A 12,847-nucleotide genomic window follows, 5' to 3' on the forward strand; every position below is an offset into this window, starting at 1 on the left:
CTAAGTGGCAATCCGCCAGTAGGAGGCAGTGGTCAGAGAAAAACACCGGCTTGACGTCAGTGGATCTGACTGTGAATGCACGGGACACAAACAGGAAGTCTATCCTGGAACGAATGGACCCGTCTGGCCGCGACCAGGTGTATCTACGCTGCGCTCCGTCTGCAGGGTTGCTGAAGACGTTGTGCAGTTTGGCACCCTTAACTGTTTCCATCAGGGATCTGGACGTAGCGTCCAATCTGCTGTCGGCCCTGCTGGATTGTACAGCCGCACCGATGATGCAGTTGAAGTCACCGCCCAGAATGACCGGCCTGGAGGTCGCCAGCAGCAGTGGGAGCTGCTGAAAAACCTCCAGCCGCTCGGCCCCTTGTGACGGGCCATACACGTTAATTAACCGGAGTGGAGCGTTCTTGTACATTATGTCTGCTACGAGGAGGCGCCCGCCCACCACCTCCTTAACCTCGGAGACGGTGAAGTTGCCTCCCCGCAGCAGAATACCCAGGCCGGAGGAACGAGAGTCGTTTCCGCCCAACCAGATCGATGGCCCGTGGGACCACCATCGTGACCATTGCCTGTAGGAGCTGAGGTGTGGTATCGCACACTCCTGCAGAAACAACAGGTCAGCTTTGACCTTGGCAAGGTAGTCCAAGGTCGCAACACATCACGTAGTAGATTTAATGCTACGCACATTTATGGATACAATCTTTAAACCCATTTTAAAGCATTTATTCTCCTACCAAACCCGTTGTCTCTGAGAGTCCCAGACCTTTAGTCTGCTCCTTCATACCCGTAGTGAGCTCAAATTGCTTCACTTTGGATGGGCTGAGGTAGTTCTCCTTGGCAGTGTTCTGCTCAGGTGGCATCTGGGGGTTCGCGTAGAGAGCGGGTTTTGAGATGACCTTTGCTGGAGAAGCTTCTCCAAAACTCACCCCCTCTGGGGTGTTGCTGTTCCCGGCTTCCCGGAGCTGGGGTGCAATGATTGCCTCACTGCTCCCAGATTCCAGGGGCTGTGGTGCACTGGTCTCCTCAGGTTGCAGGCAAAGTTGGGGTGCGCTGGTCTCCTTGTTGTCTCCAATGTTCTGGAGCTCGGGTGTCTCGTCCTCCAATGCCCTGGAGCTTTGCCGCCTCTTCTGTCGGTGCCGCCCTGGCACTTCTTCATCTGAAGAGCTGCTGCCTTTGTCGTCCATGTCAGATGGGAGACGCCTCTTGCCACTTGTCTGGGAAGTGGCTTTGCTTCTTCTTCGCTCCTTCTTCCTTTTGGCTCTCTTCACCGTCTGCCACTCCCCCTGCTGCTTTTCCACTGCTGCCTCCTCCTCCATTGATTCGCTGTCCTGAGGACTGGAAGGTTCAGGGGGGAGTGCTGCTGATTGGCTATCTGTTGCCTCAATCTCTTCCTCCACCTTGTCTCTCTGTGTCCTCCTTTGTCCCGTTGAGCTCCCTGGGGGCCTTGGTGGTTGGAGTGACACGAAGCATTTCTTCTGCTTCCCCCTCGTTGGCTTTGGCTGCCTGAGCGTAAGTACGGCAGCGTTTGGGGCAGGTCCTGTAGAGGTGACCTGCCTCGCCACACAGGTTGCAGCACTTGGCCTGTTTGCAGTCTTTTGTCTGGTGCCCTTCCTGTTTGCAGATCTTGCAGAGGGAGGCGCTGCAGTTGGCCGCCACATGACCAGCCTTGCCTCATGAGCGACAATGCTTGGGTTGCCCAGCGTAGACCAGGTAGCCACGGTTTCCCCCGATAGCGAATCTGGAAGGAGGGTGGAAAATGGCTCCCTTACCGTCGGTCTTTAGCGTGACCTTAAACTGGCGTTTGCCTGTCCAGATCCCCAAGTCGTCTCGAATCTCGGTGCCGCTCCCCACCTTATCGAAGTACCTGGTGAGGAAGGTGACCACGTCGGCGACAGGGACGAAGGGGTTGTACAGATGCACCATCACCACATGGTCCCGTTGCAACGGCAGAGTAAAGAGCGGCTCCGCCGTCAGGATCTTCATCTCCGGCAGGTCTCTCTTCTCCTCGAACACCCTCAGGAGCTGGACGCAGTCTGCCACCCGCTTGAACGTCACATCGAAAAATCCAGCGCTGGGGACGTCCACCTTGTCAAGGCTGTTCAGGATCTTGTATACTTCAATCAAATCATCCCTCACTCTTCTAAACTCCAGTGGAAACAAGCCCAGTCTGTCCAACCTTTCCTCATAAGACAACCTACTCATTCCAGGTATCAATCTAGTAAACCTCCTTTGAACCACCTTCAATGCATTTACATTCTTCCTTAAATAAGGGGACCAAAACTGCATACAGTATTCGAGGTGCGGTCTCACCAATGCCCTGTATAACTGAAGCATAACATCCTTACTTTTATGTTCAATCCCTCTCGTAATAAAGAATAACATTCCATTAGCCTTCTTAATTACTTGCTGTACCTGCATATTAACTTTTTGTGACTCATCTACTCAAACACCTAGATCCCTCTGCACCTTACAATTATGCAGCCATTCTCTATTTAAAGAATACTCTGCTTCTTTGTTTTTCCCCAAAGTGAACAACTTCACATTTTCCCACATTAAATTCCATTTGCCAGATCTTTGCCAACTCATTTAACCTATCCATATTCATCTGCAACCTCCTCATGTCCTCTTCACAACATACTTTCCTACCTATCTTAGTGTCATCTGCAAATTTAGCTACCATGTCTTCACTACCCTCATCTAGTCATTGATGTAAATCGTAAAAAGTTGAGGGCCCAGCACAGGCCCCTGTGGGACTCCACTTGTCACATCCTGCCAATCGGAAAAAGTCCCATTTATGCTTACTCTCTGCTTTCTGCCAGCCAGCCAATCAGGAAATCCAAGTAGAGTATGTCTACAGGCTCTCCTTTATCCACTGTTCATATTGCTGTTTCAAAAAACTCCAATAAATTGGTTAATCATGATTTTCCTTTCACAAAACCATGCTGACTCTTTCCGATTGCTTTGAGCTCTTCTAAGTGCCCAGCTATAACCTCCTTAATGATCAATTCTAACAACTTCCCCATACCAGACGTCAAGCTAACTGGCCTACAGTTTCCTGTTTTCTGCCTCCTCTTCTTGAATAGAAGGATTATATTTGCTATTTTCCAGGCTGATGGAACATTTCCAGAATCTAGCAAATTTTGGAAAATTAACACCAGTGCATCGACTACCTCATCAGCCACCTCTTTTAAGACCCTAGGATGTAGTCCATTGGGACCCTGAGACTTGCCAGCTGCAGCTTCATCAACTTGCTCAGCACCGTTTCCCTAGTGATTTCAATTTCACCAAGTTCCTCTCTCCCTTTCACCTCCTGATTTGCAACTATTACTGGAATGTTTTTGTATCCTCTATAGTGAATAGAGAAGCAAAATAATTGTTCATTTCTTTCGCCATTTCATTGTTATCTACTATTAACTCCCCATTGTCACTCTCTAGAGGACCAACATTCACTTTACTTACTCTTCTTTTTAAGTAGCTGTAGAAACTCTTGCTAACCGTTTTTAGCTAGCTAGCTAGCTTCCTCTCATCTTCTAATTTCTTTCACCTGATTAACCTTTTAGTCATTCTCTGCTGTTCTTTATATTCTGTCCACTCATCTTTGTGGAGTTATATGTTTTTTCCTTAAGTTTGATGCTTTCCTTAACTTCTTTAATTAACCATGGATGGTCTGTCCTCCCCTTAGAATTTTCCTTTATAATAGGAATGTACTTATTCTGAATACTCTGAAATATCCCTTTAAATGTTTGCCATAGCTTCTCTATTGATCTATCCTCTAGCCTAGTTTCCCAGTTTGCTTCAGCTAGCTCAGCTTTCATCCCCACATAGCTGCCCTTATTTAATTTTAAGACACTAGTTTTGGACGCACTCTTCTCCCTTTCGAACTGGATATAAAATTCAATCATATTGTGGTCACTGCTACCTAGGGGTGCCTTTATTTTGAGGTCATTAATTAACCCTGTCATGTTACACAATGCCAAGTGTAATATAACCAGCTCTCTGGTTAGTTCCAGAATGCGCTAAGAAGGTCTAAGAAACTATCTCAAAAGCATTCTAAGAACTCCTCATCCAAGCTCCTACTGCCAATCTGATTTTTTCAATTTATATTTAGATTAAGATATTTAGATCCAGTTTAGATTAAAACCACCCATGATTGTTGCTGTCCCTTTATCACAAGCACACAATATTTTCTCTTGAGTACTTTGTCCTACACTGTGGCTACTGTTAGGGGGCCTGTAGACCACTCCCACTAATGACTTATTTCCGCTATATACCTCATCTCCGCCCAAACCAATTCTACATCCTGATCTCCTGAACCAAGATAACAGTGTTGTAGTTGTACCGGAACAGTTTGGCTAAGGGTACAGCTAGTTCTGGAGCTCAAGTCTTCAGTGCTATTGCTGGAATGTTGTCAGGGCCCATAGCCTTTGCAGTATCTGTGCCTTCAGCCATCTCTTGATATCACATTGAGTGAATCGAATTGGCTGAAGACTGACATCTGTGATGCTGGGGACCTCCGGATAAGGCTGAGGTGGATAACCCACTCAGCACTTCTGGTTGAAGATTGTTGCAAATTCTACAGCCTTATCTTTTTGCACTGATGTGCCGGGCTCCCAGACCATTGAGGATGGGGATATTTGTGGAGCCTCCTCCTCCTGTTAGTTGTTTAATTGTCCACCACCCGGAATGCAGATCTTAGATCTAATCTGTTGGTTGTGGGATCGCTTAGCTCTGTCTATCAGTTGCTGCTTATGCTGTTTGGCACGCAAATAGTCCTGTGTTATAGCTTCACCAGGTTGACACCTCATTTTTAGGTGTGCCTGGTGCTGCTCCTGGCATGTCCTCCTGCATTCTTCATTGAACCAGGGTTGATCCCCCGGCTGGATGGTAATGGTAGAGTAGGGGATATGCCGGGCCATGTGATTACAAATTTTAGTTGTATACAGTTCTGCTGCTGCTGATGGCCCACACCATCTCATAGATGACCAGTTTTGAGTTGCTAAATTTGTTTGAAATCTATCCCTTTTAGCACGGTGGTGGTGCCACACAACACATGGAGGGTTTCCTCAATGTGAAGTTGAGACTTCATCTCAACAAGGACTGTGTGGTGATCACTCCTACCGATACTGTTAGTGACAGGTGCATCTGCAACAGGTAGATTGGTGAGGATGAGGTCAAGTCGGTTTTTCCCTCTTGTTGGTTCACTCACCACCTGAGGCAGACCTAGTCTAGCAGCTATGCCCTTTAGGACTTGACCAGCTCAATCAGCATTGGTGCTACCGAGCCATTCTGGCGAAGGTTGAAGTCCCTCACCCAGAGTACATTCTGTGCCCTTGCCACCCTCAGTGCCTCCTCTGAGTGGTGTTCAACATGGAAGAGTACTGATTCACCAGCTGAGGGGTGCGGGGGATAAGGGAAGGCAGTAGATGGTAATCAGCAGGAGGTTTCCTTAGCCATGTTTGACCTGATGCCATGAGACTTCATGGGGTCTAGAGTCGATGCCGAGAACTCCCAGGGCAACTCCCTCCCGACTGTATACCACCGTGCCGCCACCTCTGCTGGGTCTGTCCTGCCAGTGGGATAGGACATACCCAAGGATGGAAATGGTGGTGTCTGGGGCATTATCTGCAAGGCACGATTCCATGAGGATGACTGTCAGGCTGTTGCTTTACTAGTCTGTGGGAAAGTGAGGCAGCTCTCCCAACTTTGACACAAGCCCCCAGATGTTAGTATGGAGGCCTTTGCAGGGTCAACAGGACTGGGTTTGCTGTTATTGTTTCCGGTGCCTAGGTCAATGCCGGTGGTTCGTCTGTTTTCATTCCTTTTTGCAGTGGTTTTAATACAGCTGAGTGGCTTGCTAGGCCATTTCAGGGGGCATTTAAGAATCAACCACATTGCTGTGGGTCTGGAGTCACGTGTAGGCCAGACCAGGTAAGGACAGTAGATTTCCTTCACTAAAGGACATTAGTGAACCAGATCATATTTTAACGACCACGAACAATAGTTTCATGGTCACTTTTACCAAGACTAGGTTTTTAATTCCAGATTCATTAATTTAAATTCTACCAGCTGCCATGGTGGGAACCATGTTAGGGTTACCATGTCCCCATAGCATTAGCCTGGGCCTCTGGATTACTAAACCACTCCCTCCTTCAGAAATAGTACTAAATTGACAGTAAAGCATTTTGGAGCAACTTGTGAATAATGCTATATAAATTCAAGTCTTATTTTCTTTCTTTCCTTTCTGAAGGTCTTGTGTTATAATAGGTCTCTGAACCCCATCAACATCCTCAGTATTTTCAATAGCTCCCCCCAAGTGGTAATTCCTAACCAGTATTAATGAGCCATTCAGCCATGGTGAGTACACCACAACCAAATCCAACCCATCCTCACCCAACATTCATCGAGGTGCACCTTCCAGAAGCAGAGATCCGCCTGATGTCTCCCTTCTTGTTTAAGGAACATTGATTCCAGTTGCTGTAACACTGCACAGTACAGGCCAGGACAGAACCTGAGATCTTGACCATCCTTTCTAACACCAGAGAGTTCAGCAGAATTGAGGATACCTTCAGGCAATATGCAAAAAAAAATTTTTTAATTAATCTGATCAGTGAGATGGTCCCAGGATCAATTTTCAGCCCATGCTGAGGTAATTGATGACATCTACAGCAGAATAGGACTAGACTTAGCCTCGGCATACCTGACCGACAGAGGTGAGTGAAGGAAATTATCCAGATCTTTCGCCCCCCAACTTCTACACACAAATACCTTGTGGAAAGTACCCCCTCGAGGGAGGGCAGGGTTGGCATCAGCTGTGATGTTGTCTGTGGTTAAATAGTAGCTGACAGATATCGCCATGAGGAACGAATAGCTAGTTTGACAAAGTAAGGATGTTTTGGAACTTCGGCAACGGTTAGCATCTTTGGAAAGAAAAGTTGAACATTGCAAAAGCGTTGATTTGCTAGATCTCTATCCAGCGTGTTATTCACCTCGTTTCCAGTCGGGTACATTGATAATGACTGGAAGCTTCCAGCAGAGGGCGGCGGACAGCCGAGGTTGCAATCTGATTGGTGAAAAGTTTCGAGCCGCTATGAAAGTTTGAGTCGTGGGGTTGAAGGCTGGTTCAACAGTGTGTCCGGCACCGCCAACCTGACACGGAGGAATCGTATCGACTAGCAATCTCAGGAACAGAACTCCATGTATATATAGAAAAGAAAATCAGTCATGACTGGTGCCAGTGAAACCTCTAAAATTGGGACACTCTATAGGACCTTGCAGGGCATGTGAACGCCTAGGGATCTGACAGTGACATTTAAACCGTTCTCTTTTCCTACCAACAGATTCTGGAAATTAATAACCCCTTTTATAAAATATACATGTACTGAAAGTTACAAACGTTTTTTCAAGAACTGTTTTAGTATTGGAGCCTTATTTGTAATGCCTGGACCAGCGCAGCGATGGTTTGATTTATCACAAAAGTGAAAGTTTTATGGAAAACCGTTTGAACTAGTGGGTGCAGACCTTGTGGGGGTAAGTTGCTTTTTTTAAGAAAAAATATAATTGGAGCGTTCACAGTTTGTTTTAAGGGCAAGAATGTGTGTGCGTGTAAGAAGAGAGAGTGAGTGACAGACATAGTGAGGTGGATAGATTTGGAAATTGAGAAAAACAGACAAGTCAAGCATAACATATAAGCAAGGAGAGGATGAGATAGAAGATGAGCTACTAAAGTAGAGAGAAGCTAAAACTAGGAAACGGAGAGAGGAAAAGAGGAGAGCAGAGGCGGAAAAGAGAAGGGGATGAACAGAGCAAGAGAGTATGGGGAATGAGAGACAGAAGAAGTGAGAAATATGAATGAAAGAAGAACAGAGGGAGAGAAAGAAATACAGAAAGTGACAATTAAGGAACCTTGGAGCGCGGGGAATATCAGGAGTTAAGGTGACGTTTCCCAAGCTCTTTGATACCTCCTGGATAATGTAAATTTAATGCAGCTGGGTACAATCGAGTATAAAGGAGGTTCTTTACTCTGGGAGTGGAAAGATGCAAACTCTACAACAAAAAGCTACTATACTTGCAAAGTGATTTTTTTTAAAGTAATTTAAATAATGCTGAAAAACACTCCTTGCTTGTTCTTGATATCATTAATATCAGCAGCCACAATTAGCTGTAATTTTAATTTCTGCACTTCTGCTTTTGCTGTTCAAATGTATGTAAAAGAAAACCACCCGGACTTTATTTTCTTTTCTTTCTATTTGGTTAGGCACCAGTGTTAGTGTTTTTAAAATATATTGGAAATCTAAGAAATACAATTTCTATAAAGCTGACTTTCAGAGTGATTCCAAGAGTTTGCCAGTGAGGAATTGGCTAGAAAGAGAATATCAATATAAATCAATGTTATATAAGAATGTTGCAATGGTATATGAGAGTATATTATTATATATTAATAATTCATATATTATATAGTATATTAATATAATAAATTAATAATTTATATATATATATACATATGATCTTATTGAAACATATAAGATCTTGAGGGGGCTTGATAAGATAGATATCGGGATGTTTCTCCTTGTGGGAGAGACTAGAACTAGGGGACACAGTTTAAGGATAAGAGGTCTCCCTTTTAAGATGGAAATGAGGAGACCTCAGAGGGTCATTAGTATGCGGAATTCTCCCCCTAGAAAGCAGTCAAGACTGGGTCACTAAATTTATTCAAGGCAGAGTTAGGCAGATTTTTAATAGGCATGTGAGTCAGGGTTATGGGAGCAGACTAGAAAGTGGAGTTGAGACCACAACCAGATCACCCATGGTCTTATTGAATAGCAGAGCAGGCTCGAGGGGCTGATTGGCCTACTCCTGCTCCTCAGTCCTATGTTCCTATGAGAGGTGTTACACTGAAGGTTGTGGGGCATGTGAGAAGGTGTTGTTATGAGAAGTATGGAGTATATGATAATGTCACAGTGAGGGGTATGGAGTGTATGATAAAGTGTTACACTGGGCTATGAGGTTTATGATAAAATGTCACTGAGGGCTGTAAGGTATATGAAAGTTGTGAAAAATATGAAAGAATATTACTGTAAAGGTTGTAGGGCATATTAGAGAGTGGCTATGTGTCTAGAACATCAGAAGGTTGCAATTAAGTTTAAAGGTAAATCAGAGTGCCACAAAGAGTGTTGTGTTTTATATCAATGTTGCAGGGACAAATGCAGGAAATGCTAGACAGTTACAGTGAAGCTGTGGCATATATCTGATAGTGCGGGTATGGTTATATTAAAGAGTGATACAGAGTGCCACGAAACATATCAGAAAGTTACAGTGGAGTATATAATAGGTTAATTGCAGTGCTTTATAATTAATAACATTTTGAATATTACATATTATCATATTGTAGTAGACTTATTATATTTTAACACTCTTTATACTATACATTTTTTAAAAGGAAAGATATAAAGATGGGATGTCCAGAGACCATGAATGACGTTATATAAATGCAAGTCTTTTGTTCTTTATCACACTTCTGATATACAATCATGCCACAGCAAATTGTGATATTGCTGTGTTATATAATGATGCTGCTGTATATATAAAATTAATATATAATATTATATATTAATATAGTAACATTCCTCTATGTTTTATATACACTTTTATGCCTCTTGCATTTAGAGGACAGTGTTGTGTTTATCATATAAAATAACACAGCTCTGTGTAATATATATATATATATATGTAGTGGCATTGCTCTTTATTATAAATAACACTGCTCTGTATATTGTATGGGTGATACAATGTGTAATATATATTGTTTTGTGTGTTATGTAAGTAACACTGCTAATTATTATAGTCACACTGCCATATATTTTATATTGTGGCATTTCTTTTTGTATTATGTATAATATTGCTCATGCTTTATGTACAGTAATAATACAAATCTGTTATAGCCAGACTGTGCATAAAGAGAAGAGGCTTGCACTTATAGAGTGGTTTTCATGATCTTGGGACTTCCCAAAGGGCTTTACAGCCAATTAAGTACTTTTGAAGAGTTGTAAAGTAGGGAATACAGCATCCAATTTGTTCGTAGCAAGATCCCACAGGCATCAATGAGATAATTGAACAGATGATCTTCGTGAGTGATGTTATTTGAGGAATAAATATTGCCCAGCACACCAAGAGATCTTCCCAGCTCTTTGAATAGTACAACACGGTCTTTTATGTCCAGTTGAGAGGGTGGACGAGGCCTCGGTTTAGCATTTCATCTGAAAGATGGCACCTCTTATAGTGCTGCATTCCCTTAGTACTGCACTGGAATGTCAGCATACATTTTGCACTCAAGCCTCTGGAATGGAACTTTAATCCACAACCTTCTGAGTCGGAGGCAAGAGCGACTTTAGGGGTGCTACATATTGTGTCACTCTATTATATATAATAGCGGTGCTCTGTGTACAAGTCATCAAGCTCTGTATACAATACATGGTTTTATGTACTATATATAATAACACAACTATTTTACAAAATGTAACACAACTTTACATTATATAGACAGAAACTGCTCTGTCTGTTATAGTAAAACTGCTTAGTATAAAGAATGATAAAGAATTTATAATTATACAATTATATACTACATCTCGGCATCTCAGGATACCCCAATTCACAGCCATGAAGTACTGCTTTAATAATGCTCTGAATTATATACAAAAATGCTGCTTTGAGTATTATATAATTTCACAGCTCTAAAGTAATGCATTTTTTATATATACAGTGGCACGGCTCTGTATTGTGTAGAGTAACAAGGCTCTGTATCATCTACAGAAATGCTATATACAGTATATTATCTACAGTAACACTGCATTATATTCAGTAACACATTCTATTATACATAGGAACTCAGCTCTTATCCAGTATTACTGCCCTGTATTGTACAGCAATGCTGTTATATACAATATATACAGTAACTCTGTTCAATGTACCATGTGTTGTAACACTGCTCTGTATGATATATAAGAATACAGTTCCATTATATAAAGTAACATTGCTGTGTTCTTTGTATTATATACTGTACACTGCTCTGTTATATACAGTAATGTAGTTTTTATATACAATAAAACAGTTCCATATTAAATATGGTATAACTACTCTGAGTTATACACAATAATATGTATTATATCATTGAATAATGGAACAACCTCAAGGGTTACCCCTGTTCCTATGTTCTATATATACAATATCACTGGTAAAATAGCCCTATTAACAACAGCTCCATTATATACTGTATCACTGCTTCCTGTTATATACAGTGAAATAGCTCTATTATCTGCAGCAATTACATAGACTAACACTGCTCTGTTTAATAGGCAATTTCATTGCTCTATTATAGGGTAAAATAGCTCTGTATTATACACAGTAATGTTCCTCTGCACATAACAACGTGACAACTCCCCTTCACTGGTTTGTCAAGATGCATGTGGCCTAGACCAAGTGTCTGAATTCAACCATTTTGTTGGCTATAAAGACAATGAGTCACTTTGGTGACACTGTTGATGATGTCCATGATTCTTGCCTGTGTAGTGGTTGTTTGAGTGCCTGAGCTGCCACTTGCTAAAGCGCACAGGATGGCTGCTGGAGGAATTTGGGGAAACCCAAACAAGAGAAAGGCAAGTAAACTAATTATTTTTATTTTGCTTCATTTTCTTTAGCCTTGAGAAAGTGGGTTGATGCCAAGAGGCAGTAAGCTGAGGATGGATTTCCTGTATCTCCTTGCCTTCACAATGGTGTTTGGACTATGCAATAGTGTGAGGGGTAAGTAGTAAGTATCTTTTTAGCTAAACGTTGAGCCGCCAAGGTGAAGGGCTGAGGTCCATATCCTGGACACCCCAGTGAGGTTCCAATGGGTAGGAAAGGTAAATCATGAATTGGGAGTTAGATGTCAAGCTTTGGACTTAACAGCCTTTAGATTGTGGGACAAAGGAAAAGTCGAAAATATTCAAAAGTGCTTGGGGCAGGTTTAAGGGATAGGAATTGATGGGGTAAGGTTTCCTTTCAAAAGCTTGGTGAAAATGGATTTACAAAGACTGAACCCAATTCATTTCCACCCTTAAACTTAAGCTGGGCTCTGTCGAGAGTATCCTGCCCAGTTTTCCCCTCTCTGTTCTGCCCCGTACAAAAAAGGGGAAACTCTTGAGGGAGGAGTGGTGACCACTGTTGTAAGAGAAAAAAAGCTTTGCATTTACATAGCACCTTTCACAACCCCCGGATGCCCCAAGGCACTTTGCAGACAATGAATTACTTTTTTAAAGTGTACTTACTGATGTAATGTAGGAAGCAAGCTCCCACAAACAACAATGTGATAATGACCAGGGGATTTGTTTTAGGTGAGAAAAACAAAAAATGCTGGAAAATCTCAGCAAAACTTATTCAGAGAAGAAGAGTCATACGGACTCGCAACGTTGACTCTGTCTTTCTCTCCACAGATGCTGTCAGACCTGCTGAGTTTTTCCAGCATTTTATGGTTTTCTTTCAGATTTCCAGCATTCGCAATATTTTACCTTTATCAATTTGTTTTAGGTATTGGTTGAGAGATGAATGTTGGCCAGAACACCAGGGAGAACTCCTCTGCTTTCTACAAGATAGTGCAATGGGATCTCTTATGTCAACATAAGAAGCTTTTAACGTCTCAACCAAAAGACCGTGCCACTAAAGTACTGCACTGGGTGTCCGCCTAGATTGTGTGCTGGTACACTGACACCTCTTGGTGTGTAAAGGAGCGGACAGTGAGCAGCCAATGGGGGAATTGATTAGCAATTCTACATTCTTGCTACAGTAACAAGAGAATGCGTATTATATCCACATCTAC

General features: G+C 42.7%; 1 protein-coding gene across 3 annotated transcripts in view; it reads left to right on the plus strand.

Annotated features, from left to right (window-relative positions):
* The first annotated feature begins 6,186 nt into the window (after nucleotides 1-6,186).
* The window catches only part of LOC144685736 (fibroblast growth factor receptor-like 1), a 150,099-nt gene continuing 143,438 nt past the window's right edge, over nucleotides 6,187-12,847 (plus strand). For 2 of the 3 annotated variants that reach the window (XM_078550562.1, XM_078550563.1), the window contains exons 1-2: nucleotides 6,187-7,527; nucleotides 11,691-11,793. In XM_078550562.1, coding sequence (XP_078406688.1) covers nucleotides 11,709-11,793 — 85 coding nt within the window. In that variant the 5' untranslated portion in view covers nucleotides 6,187-7,527; nucleotides 11,691-11,708. Of the gene's footprint in view, nucleotides 7,528-11,689; nucleotides 11,801-12,847 lie in introns of those variants that run through there. The other variant, XM_078550564.1, reaches the window with a different exon arrangement.

This window comes from Cetorhinus maximus, chromosome 10 (assembly GCF_964194155.1).
Source record: "Cetorhinus maximus chromosome 10, sCetMax3.hap1.1, whole genome shotgun sequence".
In the NCBI taxonomy this organism is placed as follows: Eukaryota; Metazoa; Chordata; class Chondrichthyes; order Lamniformes; family Cetorhinidae; genus Cetorhinus; species Cetorhinus maximus.